At 46.9% G+C, this 22,469-nt stretch overlaps 1 protein-coding gene across 1 annotated transcript in view; it reads left to right on the top strand.

The window, feature by feature from the left end:
* The window catches only part of LOC119553214 (MOXD1 homolog 2), a 113,576-nt gene that overhangs the window by 77,438 nt on the left and 13,669 nt on the right, over positions 1 to 22,469 (top strand). The window contains exons 4-9 of the mRNA XM_037863471.1: positions 9,827 to 10,111; positions 10,870 to 11,055; positions 12,157 to 12,352; positions 17,328 to 17,497; positions 17,598 to 17,760; positions 19,351 to 19,486. Coding sequence (XP_037719399.1) covers positions 9,827 to 10,111; positions 10,870 to 11,055; positions 12,157 to 12,352; positions 17,328 to 17,497; positions 17,598 to 17,760; positions 19,351 to 19,486 — 1,136 coding nt within the window. The remainder of the gene's footprint in view (positions 1 to 9,826; positions 10,112 to 10,869; positions 11,056 to 12,156; positions 12,353 to 17,327; positions 17,498 to 17,597; positions 17,761 to 19,350; positions 19,487 to 22,469) is intronic.

Below are 22,469 nucleotides of genomic sequence, written 5' to 3'. Positions count from 1 at the left end.
TGCTATGTGTTTATTATTTTAACACGAAACTTGCACTCGAGTCGAGGGTGGGGGCCAGATGGAGTTTTCCCCACTTGTAAACAGTAATTTTTGCCCATTAATGGGGTCCCTGCATACTCACGTATGTATATGTGCAGGGTGTTATTGTTGTTTCCCCGCAAGGAGGACAAAGGCAAAAACAAAAAGGCAACAAGTCAAGTCGACAGTAATTTTCAACACTTACCAGCGGGCTAAGGACCCGGGGTGCCCAGGACCCCCGGGCCCCAGGACCCCAATGGCCATTGCAACTTTTACATCAAAGCGGCGGATTCCTCGAAACGAATCCAACCTCGGTGGGGAAGTCCTGCGACAGAGGAGGACAAGAAAGTGGGCCGTAATGGAAAGCCGGCGATTCCGCAGAGAAAGCGTTTTGGGGAACAGACATTCGCAGACATTTCCCTTCCTGGCGCTGACTTTTGTGCAAAATCGTGCCATAAACATGAACACCAACGGCAACACCATCACCATCGCCATCGCCAGACGTCCCTCTTACGGGTCACATATGTGTGCAGTTTGTCACGGCATAAGTCGAGCTGTTCAGCTTGAGGAAGCGGAGGGTCTGGGACTCCAAGGAGTGCAACTATGGATTCGCGTCACTGCAGAACGCAAAAACCAAAACCAAAGCACTGACTTTTATAATGAATTATTAGTGGAGTGGTCAGGGGAGGATCGGGGGTGGGGAGCGCGGAGCGGTGGCTTGTGTGGTGTTTGCGGGTCTTGCGGTTTCAGCTCGGCACTTAAAAATTTAATAGGGCTGCAACAAAAATACCCTCCGGCGAGCAACAACCCAAATGAACCCACCGACCCCAGCTCCAAAAAGTATGCAACGAAATTTAAATTGATTTAATTTTTCAGGTTTTTTGCGGAGCTCAGTTTTTGCGGCGGTCAGCCATCTGGAAATCCTTTGGCACTTTGTTAGTGCCAAAGTCACAAGAGCAGAACCGAACATTTTTAGCCTTTGGCCCGAAAAAATAAATGCCAACTAAAAGCCAAGTTAAGTGCACAAGGTGGTCAGCAGCTCCTTTCGACCCCTCAACAAGGGAAAAACCATTAATGCAGCGGCTGGGTTCAAGTGGTCGCCAAAAAGCGATGAAATTAACCTTCATCCAAAATGGCAGAGGTAAATTCCAAAAAAAACGCTTGCAACCCATTCTGAATTGGGCTTGAACTAGCCTCGTTCGTTGATGCTTCCCGCTCATTACGCCTTGCAATGTTTTTCGCATTTTTTGCGAACCGTTTTATGCTGATTGCTTTGAAGAGCACAATGGTGGCCAAAAAAAGAGGCAAGCTATGTACACGCCGCCACTTTTAGCCCCTGAAAACCCCCTCCTACTGAAAGCCTCTTGGCAACACAAACACACTCATCTAAACCAGACCACTTTACACTGGCCGCGCAGCCAAACAAAAATTGCGCATAATTCCGGCTCGGTAAAAGTTTCGAGTCCTGAGCCGCTCTGCCACTCCCCCACTCTCCTCCACTCCTGCACTGCTCCACTCCGGCGGAGCTCTGCGCTCCACCCATGGAGCCCTAAACGATCCCCACCCAGGACAGAACCCGACACCACCAGCTCCGTCGTCGTCGTATATTTGTCAAGCAAATGGAATAACCGTTGCAATTGCTACAACGTCAAAGCCAAACAAAAATGTTATTTGCCGCTTTGCCCAAAAATCAAGTACACAACCAACCCGGAACCCAGCCCAGAAACCGAGTCCTGCCAGCGGCCTGGGATTGGGGCAGTGAAATGTGGATTTTGATGTTGCCTGGTACCCGGGAAGTGGTCTGCGAGGGGGGAGGGGATGGGTCCTGGAGTGCGGCGCCCGCCTAGTCGCTTTATTAAAGTTAAAACCCAGCATTGTCCCTTTTTACACATGAGTTTGCGAGTTGACGAGCATCGAATGAGCACCGAATCAACGAACGAATGCACACTGCAGGGGCAAGGGACTGGGGAACCCGGCCCAGCATACACAAACTGCCAAGAGATTCGCGTTTGCCCAGATTTCCAGCTGCACCCATCGCAGAAAACAATCCAAGAGAGGAAGGGTAAAAGCCGGTCAGTCAGCCTTGGTTGGGAAAAATGTTCTGTTGTAGGAATAGAGCCGAAAAACAATATAACTGGGGGATGGCAAACATCAAACCATTTCTTTGTATGATGTTTAAACATAAACCAAAGCTCAGGGGTATTTTTGTGAAAATATCTCTGAGTTCAACAACAATGTTGGACTATTATTTTGAAATTTAATATCGATGATTACTACCTATACCAATTTTAAATTAAGCTATCTTTGGTATTTATTTGGTGGTAGTTAAACAATATCAAAAAATCGTGTTCATGAGAAGTCTGCATATAAGAAGAGTACACTCCCAATCGGTTAGCTCTCCAAGCCTGTCCCCAATTTCCCTGCTTTTTTCGGACTGTGATTTCCACGATTCGCGCTCAGAAGTTTGCTCCCTGTGTTGTTTCTGTTCCGGAGTGGGTGAGCTGGGTTCGGGCTTGGGATCTGGATGGGGTGATGGCGATGGTGATGGTGATGGCTGGGGCTTCATGTTGATGGTGTTGTGGCACTAGAAGTGCATGTGGAACGTGCACGCCAAAAACCGAAAGCAAAGCAAAAGGCAAACCCAACACAACGCAATGGGAAACGTTTGTTTTAATGCCCCAAAGCGACAAATATTGAAAGAGAGAGCGAATGGAAAGCGGAGTCTGGTGCTGGGACTGCAATACTAAACTCCAGTAGGCGATTTAACGGCCAAAGTAATGCAACGACAAACAAAACAGCCGGCACGGCGAGGTTTTGAGTTTTCGAGTTTTTTCCAGGGCTTACTATAAGTGGAGGGCCTCGGCCTGGGATCGCGCATTTTTGGCCATTTTCCGTGCGAGTTTTGGCAAACGTTTTTCGAGGTGAGCGACACGAGGGGGCCATAAATAACGAGCCCAGTTGAGTTGCTTTTCAGCGCAGCAGGATATGGCCAGGCCGGGGAGGAGGCCTCCTGTCAAATGCAACAGGGCAGGACAAAAACCAAAACGGGCCGAGCCAGGACCCGCCGAAAAAACGTGGAAATCTGCGCATCCTTAGAGCCAAAGTAATTAAAGTGGCAACGCTGACAGCCAGAGGGCGCCACCTGAAAACCCACAATATATAAAAAGCGAACGTATATGAAAACCGCAAACGCGACCCTCCAAACTCCTCGTCCGCTGAGCTGTGCAAAACCAATTTGTTTATAAAAATATTAGACCACATATTGCGGGGGCGGTGGGGCCCTGCTGGACGCCATAAAGTATGCAATAGTTGCCCGACCTGTGTAGTTATTTTATTATATTATTTATGGTCAAATGGCGAAGTAAACTTGCATTTTTTCGCCCCGCTTTTCCGCTTTTCATTTGGTAAACTCTCTGAACAAACTCGGTTAGTAAATTCATTTTAAGCCAGGGAACTGGTCATCCGCCCATCGGGGTGTGTTTTTTCGCTCACACTCTGATGTAAGCCAAATACCGCGCTAGTGACCAAAGCAACCGCAAAGTCCGAGCAACTAAGACACATTCACACACATGGACAGGCGAAGAACACAGATACAGATACGGACACACACAAAGTATCCGCAAAAAAGTGGTCAGTTGGCCAAAAACTAAACGAAATGTAATAAAGCAACGGATATGCCAGTTTGGCTTGAACCCCACTCCATCACCATACCATACCATACCATACCATACCTACTATTTACCCCATCCTCCCGCCCCTCATCGGAAAAGAGGTTCCATGGATATGGGAAAATGCTTTCAGCAGCCACAGCAAGCACAATAAATGAATATGAATTAGGCAACAGAGGGAGCCCAGGATGGAGGGAAAAATCGAAAAAGAAACCGATACAAATGTGTCAGTAATATGAAAGGAGGTCCTTGGACGAGGAAAACATTCGAACGGGTTGAATAACTGCAGCAGGAGCGTACAACCTTGATACGGATGCTTAAACCGGAAAATCCGTGTCAGTCTTTTTGTCTCGACTTAATGTTCATTAACAGAATAATTTTGGCTTCGAATATTTCTCTCCTTTAATTCAAAAAGATATTTTAAGAACTAAAATTATTTGAAGCATCGTCAAACAGTTAATAAATGTAGCTCTTAGCAATTAGTCTGTAACAAGAGTGTGTGGTCTATATTGCTTAGCTTGTTCCTGATTACGTTTTCTCATTTAAAATAAATCTTTTTACGGTTTTCCAGGCTTTGTGTCATCCTCTGTCCGTCTTATTTCAGCTATAATTTGGACTATATTTGCTTGGTCAGGCACTTTCCTTTTGACCCATTTGGTGCAGCCATCTTGTTTACACTTTTGTCTTAATCTGCTTACGGGTGGCAATTTTAGTTTCATTTACCAAATCACATACGTGTACAGAAATGTGTATCCAGTCGTATTTGCTGCAATAATTCACGCTGCACTCCTCTCGAGCATTCCGCATTCAAATACTGCCGCTTTTGTCCACTCAGAAACATTAATTTTCCTCACAGCTTAAACAACATTTTCATTTACACACACGTGAATGGGTGAATGAGCTGAGTGGGTAAGTGGAAGAGTGAATTGGCCGAGACAACACCTGCGGGCGCTCTGGGGAGAAACCGTATTAGATTTGTTAATTTAAATGCAATTGCCAAAAGCAGTTGCACCTTGAGCCAAATGGCCTTTGCCTTCCTACCATAAATAAATCAACTTAATGTCAATTGCAGCGAAAACAACAACAGAAACGAGCCGACTTAGGGCAAATGTGTCCAGACGTTCTGGGCAGACGAAATTGCGTTCAAACGACTCAATTTAATGAAACAAAAATCATTAAGCCACTTAGCAGAGATGGAGAGAGTGCCGAAAAACGATTACAGATCTGGGAATTCATTCCGGGCCTTGATTCGTCCGATGACTTCTTATTCCGCCCGGCTGCCCGGCCAGGATCCCGCCTGTCTGGGCCTCCAGCTGTGCCCCAAGACGTGTGTGGGCCTGGCCCGGCTCGATCCAGGTGGCTGTCAACAATGTGCAATGATTTCTCTCCGGTCGAAGGCAATCACAGAGGCTGACACGGCAATTAGACTGCAACAAAGGGGTCAGGGGGCTGACCACTTCTGCCTATTAGTTATTGAAATCAGCTGTCAGAAAGTTCCGAAAATTGCACAAGTCCCAACTGATGACTGAATGGCATAAATGCCACTACAGCTGCAGAAAACACCGACACACACTGGAAGAAATCGAGGAAATGTTGGCCACGTCTGGATTGCAATCGAAGTTTCCGATGCCATTTCCCACATGCAAAATTGATATTCAATGGGCTTTGGCGAGTGTAGAATAGCTAAGAAGAGCAGATCCCTTGACAGGCACTCACAAAAATGGCCGACGTGACCATGGTAACCTGTCTGCCCACTAGGGTGGACCAGCAACGAAAGGCATACATAGAAAATATACTTTATATATTGCTGGATAGGACCAGACTCCACTGCGTCTGAAATATCTTCGTCGAAACTATACTTACACACTCAAAAAGACGTCTTCTAAAATGATGTAAGAGCCACCCTAATGCACTCAGATGGACAGGCACACACATGCAAAGGACACGGGTTTCTTGGGAACGGTTGATTTGATTGCCAAGCGAGGAGAAAGAAGTGCAGGGCGAAAGCAAAGGACCTCGAGTTTTGAGCTCAGCTGCTGCAGAAAGTTTGCACAATGCAAGTTCCCCACTTTCACATCCATTCCCATTCCCGTCCCCAATCCCATTTCCACCCCGCTCAAGTGTGAATTCATGTAAATGTGTGCGAGTCCAGTGCCGCATTTGTTTGCTCTGTTTATAATTCAATTGTAAATGCATTTCAATTACGTGCACATTAAACAGGCCATCACAGACAAAGTTTTCGGTGTCGGGCCAAGGACTCCGACTTGACCACTGGGCCAGACCGACCAGACCAGGCCAAGTCCAGGACCAGGGCCATTACCACGGCCATTGCCGGACGGAGTCTGAGCCAACTTAGCGAGCGGAACACGCTCCGCATTTAAGGACAATTGGCCCATTATGGCAGCGCGTTGAAACGGCAAAATGAGAGTCGGCAAAAACAAAGAGTGCGGTGGGATGGCATCCAGGATAACAATGCCATTAACAACTACTACAAATGGCTCTTAAAGGTGCAATGTGTGAACGAATGCCAACGAATGAGCAGTTCAGAGTTTGCTGCGGGCAGGAAAGTAAGAAACAAACTGCAATGATTTGCAAGCGAACTTTAAGCCCCATCCAAAGCAATGATGAAGGCAGTTTCGGAAAGTTTGAAAAGCGTTAAGCAGCACTTGAGAGCGGTACCCTGTAGATAGTACAGAACAATAAAATGATTTAGACCAGCCATCTGATACTAATGTTTCAAGATGCAGGGTTCGTTCTTACCATCTACCTAACATTTTTCCAGTAAAATGGGGCACTGTGCATTTAGTTTATCCCTAGACAGGGACAAATATGTATTGAATATTCGGATGAAATTAGTGTCACTTTGATAAATTCGCCATCTTTTCGGAGAGTTTCGAATATTGCTGACTCGCTCTTACTCTTAAAGTAACATTATATTTAATAAATTCACCAGCCGAATATCAAATTCGTTTAAAATTCGTATGCCCCTTTATGCTTATCATTATTTTCTTAATATGTCCCCATTGAACTCGGTCTGTCCACATCTGCAGCATTGTTAACAAGGCTTAATTGAATGTGAACTGGGCCAAAAAGTCGCCACGACTTTTCGACCCTCTGGATCATCGACGGGGGGCCGAAACCACCCCCAGTGCAAACCTGCCCAGTCAGAGGTTAAATGACCTTTGGAGTGCACTTAACCAGGCAGCCGGGCTCAGCCGAGCGTTCCGCTCCGTTCCGTTCCGTTCGAGGCTGTGTCTTTGTGTGTGTGTGCTGAGTCCTGCAACCCTCGCAGGTTTTTTGGGCCGTAACCAAAGCCACTCTAATGAGTCGTCCAAGTCCGAGCTCCAGTCCCGCCGCATTCACAATTAGCCTCGAGTCCTCGGGGCCCCGAGTCCTCGAGTCCTTCTGGCCCTGCAGCAGTCACTAAAGTGTAACCTGTATTCTTGACCACACTCACTGCCCCGCCCAACCCACCTTTCCCACAACATCGTCATCGTCTTTGGCAATTAAGCCTTGGCCGACCGTTGACCACGGCAAATGACCGCAGCCAGTTTGCTTTCATTAATTTTTGGTTGTAATCCTTGCTGAAGCTTTTCATTTCATTTTAGTTTTCGCCCCGCAGTTGTTGTTCCACTGGCTACGGCCGGCTCTTTCCGGCTCTTCCGGACTTTCCGGACTCTTCCTCGTCATCCTTGTCGTGCGTGTGCATAGTTCGGTGCACACTTTTTCACACTTGGTCGTACCTACTGGGATGCCCAGCACGAGGAAGGGTTGTATGGGTTGTGGGGTGCGAGACGGAGGGTTTCGAAAATCTTCAAAGCCAATTTGCTCTGCTGTAATCCCCATGTTCGGCCTGGAGCCAGAAAGTTTCAGAGCTTTAATTTAGCAAGCCCTAGTCATAGATTATTAATTCGATATGTAGGGTTTTTTCTCTTAACTGTGCCATTGTTTCATCAGCCTTGCTAAACATAAAAAATTGGACTTTGCACTTGAAATATTCTATATGTTAACTATGTTTTTCTAGTTTTACCTAATTTTCCAAGCATGAATTATAAAAAATCTTTAAAAATCCTAACTAGATTATCTGAATACTACTTTCATAGACATAACCTATAAATCGTTAGGTTCTGTGTTCAAACACTTTATTCGAACCCAGAGATCCCTTTCCTTTGAGGCGAACTAGTTTCCTAGATACTGAATAATTACAGTTTAAATTTCCCTCTTTGACCACCCAACCGTAGGTGGCACTTTGATGAACTCTCATCAATGGCCGCCATTGTTTTGCCGCCTTTTGCAATCCAAATCCCTTTCAGCTCGCAAATTAAACAATTTACAGGTCACTCCAGAGTCCGGAGGCGGCGATGACCGGCGACGGCCTCTTTTTTCTTTGTTGCCGGGGACTGACCGTTGAGTTTTTTGCCACAGTGGTCATGTTTTTACATCTGGGCCACGTCCAGGCCCAGTCAGCTTCGGTAGCCTCGGCGTTAATGACTTTTGTGCTGGGGACCCCTTCCCTCCCCTTCCTTGGTCCTGTCGCCTGGCCAAATGTTTTAAAACTGGCCAGCAGTTTTTGTTGCGCTGCTGCTGTGCTGCTGTTATTGTGGGATGTTGTTACTGGCGATTGCCGGGCGGTTAGTGCGCCGCGTTTGCTACCGCCCGCAGTGTTTGCCAGGACAACCAGGACAACCAGGACAACCGACTCATTTGTACAGGTTTTTTACACACTCCGCCCGTTCGGCCGTGGGATCGGCGGTGGGGAAAGGGAATTGTTAATTAAAGTATTGTCTCCTCGTTGCTGGCAAAATGAACAAGTAGAAACAGGGACCTGGCCCCACTAGTCCTGCCCTGCTCGGCTCTGCTCGGCTCGTCCTGGGCCGTCAATTGTCGAACATGGTACTCTACAGTTCCACTTAACAGCTACAATGGGCACTTTGCCACAATGAATTCAAATGGATGCCCCCGACGTTCGTTCTTTTTTCACTGCACCACACTCACACACGGAGTGCTACATGTGTTGTTATTGTTGTTTCTGCTGTGTCGCTGCACACACACGTGGACATGACGTGCACACAATGACAGCTGACTGTTGGCTTCCAAAAGCCCCGAGGCCATGGCAGTCCACAAACGAGAGTTCGGGGGGTGCCGGGGGTCAGAGGTGAGTCGGGAGGAGCTGGGGCGTCGGAGGACCCATAGAGCAGGCCGTGATTCTTTAATGACTGCTTTAATTTTCGGGTTTACCAATTAAAACTACGTGGGAAATGAAAAACACATGCAGTACGGAGCTTGCATAATACGGGGGCCAGCGAGAGAGCTCTCGGGGATTCCCCAGAAAGGCTTGGGGAAAATGGGAAAATTCGTTGAGCTAGACGAATGTTCGGGGCACCCACTTGAAGTGTAAATTGGTTGCCCAAAGATGCCATTGCGGACTGGAAATTGCTCAGGGGGCAGTTGGGGAGTGTATTTCAGCCAAATGCTCGAGTACAGTCTGCCCTGCCAGTGAAATTCGGCAACGGTGGCTGGCCATAAGTGCACCGAATTAATTTGTTAAATGGGAATTAAATAAATGAAACGCGGTCACTCGAGGGCACGAGAGGATCTCGGAATAGTGGCCAATAGTGGAGGAATCCAAGCCCCTCAAGAGGCACCTCCTCTCCTCCGTTCCGGGTGAAGTGCGGCAACGTTTCCCGTTCGCTGCAATTTGCACCATTAACCCGCCATCGACAATGCCCAACTCCAGCTTCCGACTGCAGCTGACCAAACATCCCATCCACCTGGCTCCCTCCTCCAACCTCCTGCCAGCTCTGCCCACAGGCAAACATCCTTGCTTCCTTCCTGCCCTGTTGTTGCCGGCTACCCAACTTGGACTCCCTGCTTTTTTTGCGAATGTGTACTTCATTTAGCAGGCGAACCTTGTCCAGAATAAAGGAGGGGGAGGGGAGGGGCTTCCGGACCAAAGGGGCATTCCCAGCCAGACAGTGCATCCGTGTACACGTCAGCAAGGACATTATTGCCGCTGTTGCTGGGTTGTTGCAACGCCATTATAACGCCATTTCGACGACCCCACCTTGACCACCTCTGGCAACTAATTTTTTACACATTTCTCATTTTTCAACCCGCCATTATCCGCTCTTCCTTTGCAGAACGACACGATGCGCCTGCTGTACATGTACCACGCCCAGGATCCGCCGCACGGCTCGGTGCGTCCTGGCACCCTTCCGGATCCGGCCCGCGCCTTCCGCCCCTACCGCCCCATGGTCCTGATGCAGCGCGCCCAGCTGCCGATGCCCTCGCCCACGCACGACGAGCGCGTGCGAGTCCTCGAGCTGCGCAACGAGGACGTGGAGCTGCCCTCCGGCGACCTGCCGCTCTTCTGGTGCAAGATGTTCAAGCTGGAGGACATCAATCGCAAGCACCACCTGATCCGGGTAAGGGAATTCGATCCAAGGCTAGCGCTACCGCTTAACCTGGCGTTTACTTAGGCCATTAACGGCTCATAACTAGTTGCAATTTATTTGGATTTTGCAGACTATCTTTTTTTATTTAATTGTATTTGTTATTTTGCTAAATAATTACCTCTGAGCCCTCGAAATCACTTTTCTTCTATCCAAGCAACATTTCTTCAAAGCTAAATTTAGTAATGTTGGATTTTTGTAATACTGAAGAATACATTTACCCATTACAATACTAACTAATCTCTTTAGTGTAGTAAATTAGCCATATATTAAAAGAGTATCTGAAAAGCGTAGATCAAAGGATATTTTTAGTTTGCCATTCGGTTATCATACCCATACATTGTCAATTTACTGCTGATATAATGTTAAATTATTTCCTTAGTCAAGGAATTACCACTTATTTATAAATTAGAAGGATATGCTAGAGTCGGAACTTCCTTTAAATATTTTCACCGGGTGCAGGACTAAACGATATTAAATACAATGCATAATTAAGGCCAAGTGCAGTGAATCGTTCTGGCATTCCGCTTTTGTCTGGCAGGCGTGTCTCTGCACTCTGCCCGCCGTATTCTGCATTCTGAGCTGTCGTTGTCTCCCGGCCCCGGCATAACCAAATTGAAATATTAAAAATTTATCCCCGTCTCGCGCGCCCTATCTTTCCCACAATGCACATCATCTCACTAACCGTTGTCTCTCGCCCTCCCGGTTCATTTTCTTTTCATGGCTGGCAGTACGAGCCGATTTATGATTCATCGTCCAGCGTGCACTACTTGCAGCACATAACGCTGCACGAGTGCCAGGGAGCCCACGCGGAGCTGGAGGAGATGGCACGCGAGCAGGGCCGCCAGTGCCTCGGAGCCCGCTCCATTCCGCTGGCGTGCAACGCCATCGTGGCCTCCTGGTCGCGCGGCAGCGAGGTAAGCACAAGCATCCGAGAACGGAATCACAATCTCTGGCCTGAAGACCCGAAACCCCGATACCCCTTGGCCCGAAACCCCGATGCACCGATGCCCGAACCCCGATACCCCCAGCCATTTTCGTCATAACCATAACCATGCAATATTAATTTAACCTTCGCAAATGCTTCCTTTCAACACGAAAAAAGGCGCCGCAGAAGCCAAGGCACACGGCCTACACGAACACTCGACTACCCTATATCACGTGTAAAAGGATTTTAACCTCCAGAGCTCATAAAACCCTATTTTACCATGTTATTTCATACAAAAATTTTCTTTTTGCTAAGGTTCCAGAGCCAAAACTACATTAATATATATCCGAATTTATAACCCTTTTTTAAATCAATGTATTTAAAATTATGATATTTCATTTTTCGGATCCAAAGGTTCCTACTTGCCTTTGATAAATCTGAAATTTCCTCGAAGGAAATAAAGATCCGTATTGATTATAATCCTACTTTCGTGATACATATCTCACACGTAAAGTATACCTGATGAAGCAAGTAGATAACTCATTATTATAAAATCATATTTTAATCCTGGAGAGATCCCTGAAACGTGAGTCCTTCAACTCGATTGCTCCGAGAATGCACGCTTCCATTCCCCACAGAGTATTCCGAAAAATAAATACCTTGGCCCCATTGGCCCCTGACCTCTCCGCCAAGGCTCATGTTTTTGTTTTTCTGAGCAGCTCGACGACTCAGGGCAGGGTTTTCATAATTTCATCAGAAGAGCGCCATAATGCAGTGGCATGTTATGGCTGCTGTCCGCCAGGGGCGCTCGGCAATGCAATTGAATGGCAATGGACGAGCTGGGAATGCGGGGTGCGAGCTGGACGGAGGGCAAGGGCCCTCCGATGGCTGCATTTAAATTGCACATGGCCATGGCATCCACTTCCGCTCGCCCTGCCCCCACTTATATATACTCATGGCGAGTATAAAAACAAACACTCAACACATTCCCCCAATCCATACCAGCCCAACCCCACCCAACCCGACCCGAACCGTCTTTTGTGTCCTTTTTCCGCTGTTTGCTGTCATTTTTTGGCCTTTCTCTTCGCAGGGCTTTACGTATCCACATGAGGCCGGCTACCCGATCGAGTCGCGACAGGCGAAATATTACTTAATGGAGACCCATTACAACAATTTGAAGCCCGACTTTGCCCAATTGCACGCCAGACAAATGGCGGATAATTCGGGTTTGAAAATCTACTTTACGCACGTCCTGCGACCCAACGATGCTGGCATACTGTCAATCGGTAAGTACAGTGCTCCCTCCCCAAAACCTCCCCCGTATGCATATATCTAGATACGAGCGCACATATAAACCCAGTGGGGGGGGAACAGCTGCTGCCCTTTTGTATATTTTATGCGACAGGACTTTCTATATGTGTATATGCAACTCATGTCATGCAATTTATGAGATTGCCGAGTGGACTGAGCGGCCACGGACGGGTGTGGAATGGCAGGTCTAACCGCATTGGTGGGGCTAGTAAAACAAAAGCTTATGACTTTGCCCGGCTTGTCCAAATGCGGTTTAGCTGCGCTCGAGAGTGGGTGTTTGTATCCATGTGCAGTCCCTGGACTGTCTGCAACAACAGCCAGAACAACAAACAAAGGAGATAAGTCCTGGAAGGAGCAACCAGACAGCAATTTAACTACCTTTTATCCACCACGAAAGTTTATATCGTCACAGTTCCAATACGCCATGCCTGTCAGACAATGGCCAGGCTCTCTCCAGCTTTTTTCTGCCGCTCCAAATTGCTCACAAATAGATTTTAATTTTAAATTCGGCGTTCGCCGGCCATAGACACACGCATCCAAATCAAACAACTCGAACACTTGGCATGTGTCTGCAGTCGAAACAAAAGCGGAAAGCTGAAACTTCCTAGCCAAGCAACTAAATAATTCAAAAAGCAAAAGGTTAGGTGCTGCCAGTAACAGTTCATTGTGGATAGTTGCAGCGAGGGCTTCTCCTGGAGTTATTAGGATAATTTCGAAGCCTTGAATTACATAAAAATCTTTCACTTCGAAGAAAAAGACCGTATTATAGATGATCAGTACTAACACAATTATATTTGGTTGAAGTAAACACTTAGTTAGAATAGGCTACCTTTTCAAAATAAGTAAGAGAAACTTAAAAAATAATAAAATCAAAGCGTAACATTATGCCTTATTGCATATTGTATCACCAAGAGTGCTTTATTACTTTAAGAATAGCCATTTTGATTTCCCGAACACTATTTATCAGCCAATCTGCGTGGCAAGGAGATGTCTTCCAATCTCCCTCAAGATTCCATCGCTCTTCCCTTCAATTATCATATTTTCTAGCTTATCCACCGGCGAATACTTTTGACTCACCAACCGACTCTCGATTGGAAAAACCCGCAAAACAGCAATTTACAAGCACCTTGCTGTGCCCCCTCGAAATTTCCCACCCGATCCCTAAGCGCTTTTTGAGTACTTCTCGGCCTCACTCCGCTGCACCACCCATCCATATCCAGCCACGACCCGAATGAACCACCTGAAAATTCTTCAGGTACTCAATTTTTATATTCATTGTTCATTGTGTGGTTCGTGAGCAGGCAGAGGATAACTAAAATACTAATTTCACTTTAGAATTTATTTCTATTTTTCCCGCTGGCCGTGCTGGGCTGTTTCTTCTGTTTGTTTTTGGCATTTTCTGGAGGTTGTTGGGGCTCGAAGGACCTCCCACCGACCTGTCCCTGCTGTTGTTGTTGCGATTGCTATTTCACTTTTGTTGAGAGTCACGCAAACCAATATAACTTTTCCCCAACCGCACAGGGAGACATGGCCAAAGCGCTAAATAAGAAGGTGGATGGGGGAGAGTGGGGCGCGTGGACGTGGTCGGTTGGTGGAACTTCGTCTACTTACACTTCTCCCATCTTTTTTTGAGTAGGTGTTGCCAAAACTTCCGGAGTAGAACACCGAAGCACGGCGAAAAACAGAAAGAGAAGTGGATTAATACATCTTGATAGAAAAATACAATTTGGTAAAGCCGAAAACAGAGGAAAATGTCGGCATAATCCGGGGCCGATTCGGGCGGGAGGACGAGATCCGATTCGGTGGGCTTTAGGGACGGCAGACGGCATTTGCCATTGAAATATTTAATTGGAATTTAACGCATACCACGCACACGAACACATTCGCAGAAGCCAGTCAATAAATAAAAAATGAGGAGAGCCATAGCGAAAAATAAAATGTTGGCTACAATTTTCTCCTGGTTTGCTATAAATTGAATTACCGAGCAAGCAAGGAATCGGGAAGTGGAGGGGAGCCCAGGCCAAAGCCAAAGCTCCCGGGCCCCACACGCATAAGTAGCTGCGAAATTGCTACGTTTCCGGTCTGATTCCGTCCCTCCCGCTCGCTGTGGCAAAATTTAATTTCAATTTAATTGGTTATTGATATAGCGCCCTGGTGTATGCAGCGAATCTGTGATTAATGTTGCGGCTTGGCGAATTTTTATGGCACCTTGGAGATGGGAGCCGGAAGATGGGGCGAAACAAATGAGGTTGGGACATGTTAAGCCTGCTCGGGGATTGTAATCTGCAGCTCAAAGCTTATCGAAAAGTGAGCGAACATCCATTGATCAGAGGTTGGCAGAAGTGGAAAGTTATGATACGGACTCCACACTCATTCAGCAGTTCATTAACAATTAAATACAGTCAGTACTATGTGTATTTTTGGCATGAAAAAACGCCCTCATGAATATTGAAACATAAATCCTATCAGGAATGCCTTTAAAGTCCCCTTAAAACGCATTACAATACATTCAAATGGACTAAAATCTAACGAAAATAATCGCTTAAAGTTTTGCCACAGAATTTATCTGACCCAAAAATGTTTTGGCCAAATTTGATTTCGGGGCCAAGTTTCAGTCAGCAATTTTGGCGCCGAAATAACCAAATATATTGCTGATATCTGTGTCTCCCATGGACGCTAATCAAATTGTTTCGCCTGCCAGGCGGAGTCCCTCTTTTTGGGACACAAGTGAGTGAGCTGACGCTTTGACACAAATTGCCATTTAAAATAATTAGAAAAGTTGCAATCGGACATTTTTGCATTCTGCCATTTGCCGTGTGCTGGCTGTCAACATGCAACTGCCGAAACCCCCGCCAACTGGATGGCAGCGTTAAATATCGATTTGCGAAATATGTGTAGTTATGAATTGCCAGCGAGCTTGTCCCGCCGCGCTTTGGGCCAAATCAAATAGAAATAGAGCCACTCCCGTCCGCTCCTTTTGGCCATGCCAGCAAATTTCGTCATGCTCCGCATGGCCAATATTGAATTTTGATTTAATGAATGGAAATTCGCAGAGAGAGACAGGGGGGATTCGAAATGAATCGAAATGAAATGAATCCGAACGCATTCGAAGCTCTGATGGCCAGCCATTTCACAGCGAGAGCTCTCTGTGCGCTTTGATAATATTCAAATGGACTGATCGAATTGAAAGTTAATGGAAATCAATTAAAGGACGGCGCAAAACTTTGCCGTCTCTCGTCAAAGTGTTCCCAGAAGACCGTAAAACTTCTTAAGCGAGGGCTCATCGTTGGGGCAGCTCGCGTGAATCGTAATTTTCAATTAAATTGATGATAGAGAATTTTAGTACCATAAAGTCCCCCTCTCGCGTGGGAGATTGATTGATTTCGCTCGCGTGACACTTTGTAAAATGACCAAAAATAGAGCCAGGGGCCGAACTTGGTGAAAACTTTTTAAAGCCAGCACGGCATAGTTAAACAATTTTTGGTAATTGAAAATTGATTCCCTGCTACATGACAAAGCCAAAACCCATTCGGTGGCGACTATGAAAATTAATAGAAATAATCTCGCCAACAAATATGCAAAGCAAATTTACATATATTCCCCTATACAGATGTATGCATACAGTTACGGTTATGGGCATAAAGCTGGCATTCCCAACTGCGCCAGCAGCGGGTGTAAAATTCAATTCATTACGTAATATTCCGTCCGTTGAGGTTGTTAAATTGGAAAAAGGAAAACACAACGGCGGCCAAATGGATATTTTATGCAAAAGATTTTAAAGTTAATATTTTTACGTGGGTTCAATGGGATTAAAGCGGATGAGCCAGATCGGGAAAAAGGAGTAGAAAGAAAGTAGGTCAGGGGAATGGTGTGGGGCACCTGCGGCAAAAAGTTGTAAAAACAAATGGGAAATGCCATGAAAAAATAATTAATGCAATTGGAAACTAATCTAGAATTGACAGATTCAATATTAAAATGATTTCGTACCTTAATTGGCTTCCCAGATATTGAAATTGATCAATCGCGGAGCGGAAATCTCTTAAGTAGCGCAGTAGTGTTTCGGTGATCTCGTTTTCAACACTTAAAGTTTAAGCTGGCAAAATATTGTTGTAATCGAGTTGCAAGGATAAAGGATTTAAACAACATTTAAGCCCAAATTTACGAGGCCGACACAGTAAGAGAGCAACGCGAAACACAAAAATGGAAATCAATTGCCGGCTGAATTCAGAAATGGGCTCCTCCAGCAATGCCAAGTATTTCCCGCGAGTATTTTGATTGGCATACTATAACCCCTCCCGCCGGCCCCCACGCACAACAATTGAAATGCCAAACAGCCAGGAGAAGGAACCCCAAATTTATATGTAGCACATGAATTTCAAATATTTTTTCAGCATGGCAGGCGACACGCGGCCCTAATTGAGTGTGGGGGAACATCGGGGCAAGGCCCCGGGCAGTCGGTCCTGTGTATGAACAATATTCCGCAACATTTAACTAATTGAGCCAACATAGGGGCAACAAAATCGCGTTCCCCAGAATTGAAAAATTCAAAATTTGATTTGCGAGGAATTTCTTGAAAAGATGGAAGGCCCTAATTGATGTGTGGGTTGGTCGGGGGTTGCTCTCTGCGACTGCATTGACAAAGTTGTTAAAACATCAAAAGCAGCAATTAAAATGTAATTACACGTTCTGCGACAAATCGAATTAAAAAATCAGCGTTCAAAGTTAAATAGAGTGTCGAGTGCAGGCGGATGGTTGTGGGCGGCGCAGAGACATGATGAGCGATGATAACGAGGTTGGGGTTTCCACATTCCGCGCTTACTGGGACTCCTGCTAACCACGGCAGCTTTTAGCAGAGCTCCTCACTCGAACCCCTCCGTCGAACCGTTAATTAAAAGTACTGAAACGTTTTGGAACCGAACTGAACTCATCCGAATTTCGCTCTCTTCGCAGGCATGGACCCCAACTGGCGACACATCATCCCGCCGGGCCAGAAGAGGGTCGTTTCCGAGGGCCAGTGCATCGAGGACTGCACCGGCTACGCCTTCCCCCAGCAGGGCATCAACATATTCGCGGTGATGATGCGCACCCACCAGATCGGCAAGGAGGTCAAGCTGCGCCAGGTGAGTGCCCCTGGGCTTCCATATCCACGGGATGTGCTTGGGTACTGTGCTTAAAATGCCATGCTAATGAGCTAACTTCTGCTCCTAACCCCATTTGCAGATACGACAAACCGAGGAGCTGCCGCCAATTGCACACGACAGCAATATAGATGTTGCCTATCAGGACTTTCGACGTTTGCCACAATCGGTGCATTCCATGCCCGGGGATAGACTCATCGCCGAATGCATTTATGACAGTTCGTCACGAAAGGCAATTACCCTGGGTAAGTGCTCGGGGAGTACATATATATGGGTATATGTACATAGGGCTGCACAGAGGAAAGCGCACCCGACCCAAACAGCCATAAAGATTGCAAAAAATCCAGTAAATTGTGGAAGGCGAGGACGAAGCCAACATTGTCGTGAGCGAAAATGTTCTATGAAATTGCCGATGGCGCTGGGGCGTAAACAGGCGGTGGGAGTAGAAAGTGAGGGGGGCTGTGTAAACAGGCAGTGGCAACGGCGAGCAATCGTCGTTATGACACATTTAAATCAGCCAAACGATATGCGACAGGCGCGGTCTGGGGAGACGGATACCAGGGCGAACCGTTGCACACGAAGGCCCAAGACAAAGGCGCCGGCCACACTTTTGCGGAGGCGGAGGAGCAGGTGGATCCCGCCGGCGAAGACAGAGCAGCCACGTCACTGCAAAATACATAAACCAAGACAGTGAAACATTTCACTTAGCACACGGGCGGGGTGGCAGGCAGGTGTTACAGTGGGTGCCGTGTTGTCCTGGTCCTGCTCCTGCTCCTGTTGTGACAGCTGCTCAGGACTCCAACGAAATGGACAATGCGGTACAATGGCTCGGTGGAGTCTGGATAGAGGTTGTTATTAATGAGATTGGAATAGTGGAAGATGGCAAAATGTGAAGCTGACACAACAGACAACGATAATGGAAAGAACTGATTTTGAAGGATGGAAAAGTGCATAGTGAAGCAAGAGGGACTCAATTCAATGAGAAGCGCATAGAAGAGCGCGTGAAGAAGAAGATTTGAGTTTGCAAGCAAGAATAAGTAATGTTACTTTAATTTCAAAGGAATTTTTTTTATATAAATGTAAGTCACTTAAAATTTAGTTGATAATTACAATTCTATTTTGTATCAAAATATTTTTAAATTAAAATATGCTTCAGAGTTACAAAGCACTTTACAGTGTCGCAAATACCATCCACTTCACTGCAGCCCATTATTGTTTCTGTGAGTGGTAAAAAAAACAGCACCTAACGTAAATTTGACTTTCTTGCTTGCTTGCACAAATTCAAACACAATCTACACAATTCAGCAGACGACGAATGGGGAGTGGGATTTGCAAGACGGGTGACAACTCTCAATAGAGACACACCGAGTCTTAATAGACAAACGTAACGATGTTGCACCGTTCAGAATGGCACAGAACAAGATAGATCCGCAGACAGTGAGCGAGTCAGTGAGGCGAGTGCCCAACTGAAACGAAACTCAAATAAAACAGGCAGCAAATGGGCGACGCCTCTGTTCCGAGCCATCAGCATCCACGCTGTCTCCATTTTGCAATATTATTATGATGGCGCCTTGGCTGTTTTACTGGGCTGCCAACTACAGCGGCCGCTTAATTTCGTCCTTTGTTTCGACTCAGCCAAGCCAGCTTGAGCCGCAGGAGGAGGAACAGGACGAGTCCTACCTGGCCGGCCAGCCGGGAAATGTCGCCCCCTCTTGGTGACACTCCTTGCATTCTTCTCGGAATGGCTTGGGCTCGGGGAAAGCCCGCTTTTGTTTTTCACAGCTGCATTTCTTATGCATTTCGACTGACTCCCCATTCTCCCTCCTCTCACACAGGTGGACTCACCATGAAGGAAGAAAGCTGCACGGTGCTGACACTCTACTATCCACGCCAGAAGAAGCTGACAACGTGCCACTCACTGCCGAGTCTGCCCACGGTGTTGCACTCGCTTGGCATCGAGCAACTGGCAACGTAAGTACTTTACTTCCCCTTCTCCCCATCAATATTGCACGGATGGTCGTGGGCGGGCGGGCGCATTCCGGATCCGGATTCGGAACCGGATGCCGATCCGGGCTAATGAAAATTGACACATACCCAATAAGAATATGCATCATGGTGAGCGTGAACATTTCAAAGGGAAATGGACTCCATTATGCCGAGGGTCCACCGAGAAGTTGATCGAAGGTAACTTTGATGGAATATTATCCAACCGCCGCCGAAACGGGTGCTCAAAAGGACGTAAATACGTGCACTTTCCAATAATTAATCGCCAAGCTGTAGTAGTTTAAACCCTGAAAGCTAGCTCCATGCCCTCGCAATCAATTTACTCGCCATTCACATTCAATTTGGATCCATTGTAGCTCCTCTGGTCCTGCTCACCTCTTCCTTTTCCGCTCCCGTACTACTCATTCCGCCCACTCGACGCTGCCGGGACTCGGCTTGTGTATAAGGAAATTCGGTTTATTCCTCTGTTGACTAAAGTAATTGGTGATTTAATGATGTTGTTGCATAACCAAATCACCTAACGAACTCGCAGTGGCAGCCAAAGAGAGCGGCAGGATGGGTAGTGGAAGTGCAGATGGTAGAGGTGTGGGTTTGGGATTGGGAGGAACTCTGCAGAGGTCGGATGCTCGTTGCCGTACTCGGGTATTCTCAATTCTGAAGTATTTGCCTAACAAACAATCGGAAAATGAACTGAGCACTGCACCCGGCTCTGCTCTAATTGAGAATTGTGAGTGTGGAAAAATAAATTACGAGACAGCAGAAAGCCACGACCTCGCCGGAGGGACCTCGCTTTTATTTAGAAAATATTGATTTCTATTACCGTCAAGTGCTAAGTAAACAGCGAGCAGGAGCCCGCCTCCCATCCAGCCATCACTCAGCCGTCATTCAGGCAGGGTCCATTCAGGGTCCTTTAACCCCCACCCGCACTTGACTCCTCGATGGCTGTGGTGGTGAAGCCCCATCGCTCTAGGATGAACCAGCACGAGCCCATAAATATTGTATTAAAGCGTGCGCTGAAAATTAGTCGAAATTAAGCAAGGACGGGGCCAGGACTTGGCACGCCCTATTAATCACTTCCTATTGACACAGGCCAGGGCCGAATCGAATCAAAGATAATTTTCTACGGTCTCTCCACCGCAAATCAAGGTAAACGGCGTAAATGGATTACGGTTGGTCCGGACAAAAAGGTAAGGAGCGGAAAACATGGCCACGTAAATGAGTTACTCACGAGGAGGGGGTCCAGATTACATTAAGATGAAAAGCGGCCGTTAGTTGGGTATTTGCGGCCTGATTGGTTTTAGACAAGATGGAAATGAAGGAGTCCTAATCACAATCTCTGATAAGGGGTTAAAGATTCACTCCCCGCCGGCCCCCAACAAATTCAATGTACCATCGCATTTCATGCCACTAAACCCGGACAATCGAGGCGGGCGAACACAAACCCATCATCCACTGGCTTTGTCTGCTTACAACTTTTTGTTGTAAGTGATTGGGGAGCGGAGGCCCGTGGCGCATGCATTGGCTTTTTGTCCAGACAATGTCCACTTCATGGACTCATGGACCCCAAACACCATTCCCCCCCTCTTCGACCGACCGACGACATCTGAACTGAACTGCGTGTACCCGAAATCGACATGAATTGATAAAGTCATTTGCAATTGTCCGTCGTTATGGGACTGCCGGATTCGGGATGAGTATGGGTTCAGGCCTTGTTTGGGGCCATCTCCGCCCGTGTTATTGTTGCCGTTGTTGTTTCACGCGCTTGTTGTTGTTTGTTTAATACAATGCCCCTGCCCCTGCCCCTTTCCCGCATTGTTGCATTTCTTGTTATTGTTGTCGGTCAGTTATTATGGCCACTGCAATTTTGTAGCGCTTAATGTCCGGCTACGGGTCTGAGCCCCTTCTCCGATGTCGATTCCGTGTCCGGGTCCGGGTTCGATTCCGGCTCTGGTCCTGGAGCTCCTGCAACCGAAAGTGCGAATGCGATATGAGGATTAAAATTCATAATGAAAACCCCAACGACAACAAACGAACGAGCGAGTTGGGTGGGCTGGTGACGGGAGTGATGGAAATTCAACAGACCCAACTTCGGTGGGCGGTGAGGCGTGGCGAGGACTGCGGCTTCTATTTGTTCTATGTCTAGATCGCCCGCAGGTACCGCATGTTGTACGCTTCAGGTTTAATTAAACAATGATAGAAAGCGAACACAGGCGAAACAATAACATCGCCTCTCGGGTGCGGGGGGAACTGCGTATATGTGGTCCGTTTATAGAGTTGCCCTGTGCACTCCAAACTTTTTAATCCCTTCCAACTACCGTTACCGGGCAATTAAACAGGCAAAGTTCTCAGCAATTTGGAAAGAAGGAATTTAATGTTTAAGTGCTTACCCGAAACAGATATTTCTATTGAAATATACTCGACACTTTGGTAAAATCCTGGCTCCAAATTAATGGTTTTTATCTTTTGGTTCACACAACAGTGGCCATATATAACCGGTGGCTCGTTCCGATTCGGCATGCCACGCTGAATGATAAGCTAATGATGCACACAGGTCACAGCCAGCAGCATCGGGCGGCCAAATTGAGGCTCAATTGGTCTGCAACTAATGTAATTATAAGCCACTTGCAAATGCCAGCCGGTATCCTCGCAATCAGACCCCTCCGCTTCCCCACCCGTGATGCTTATTGTGGTTGAAATTCAATTTAATTTGATACGCACAGATTTTCGGCGAGTGTATCAAAAGGGGTTTCCAAAATGGTTTGCAGTTCAACTGTGGCTCAATTGATCAACACACAGATACACTCAGTCGGAGCGAGTGCGACACAGTAACGAGAGTGGTGATGAAGGAGCAGGATGGGCCATGTGGGTGCGGACAGGGATGTGGATGTGGATGTGGGGGAGAATTATGGGCGCCCATCAGAAGGCTGGACCACGTTGTCGTCGTTGTCGT

Source organism: Drosophila subpulchrella, chromosome 3L (assembly GCF_014743375.2).
Source record: "Drosophila subpulchrella strain 33 F10 #4 breed RU33 chromosome 3L, RU_Dsub_v1.1 Primary Assembly, whole genome shotgun sequence".
Classification (NCBI taxonomy): Eukaryota; Metazoa; Arthropoda; class Insecta; order Diptera; family Drosophilidae; genus Drosophila; species Drosophila subpulchrella.
The sequence above is the reverse complement of the archived record's forward strand: the minus strand, read 5'-3'. Positions and strand labels throughout refer to the sequence as shown.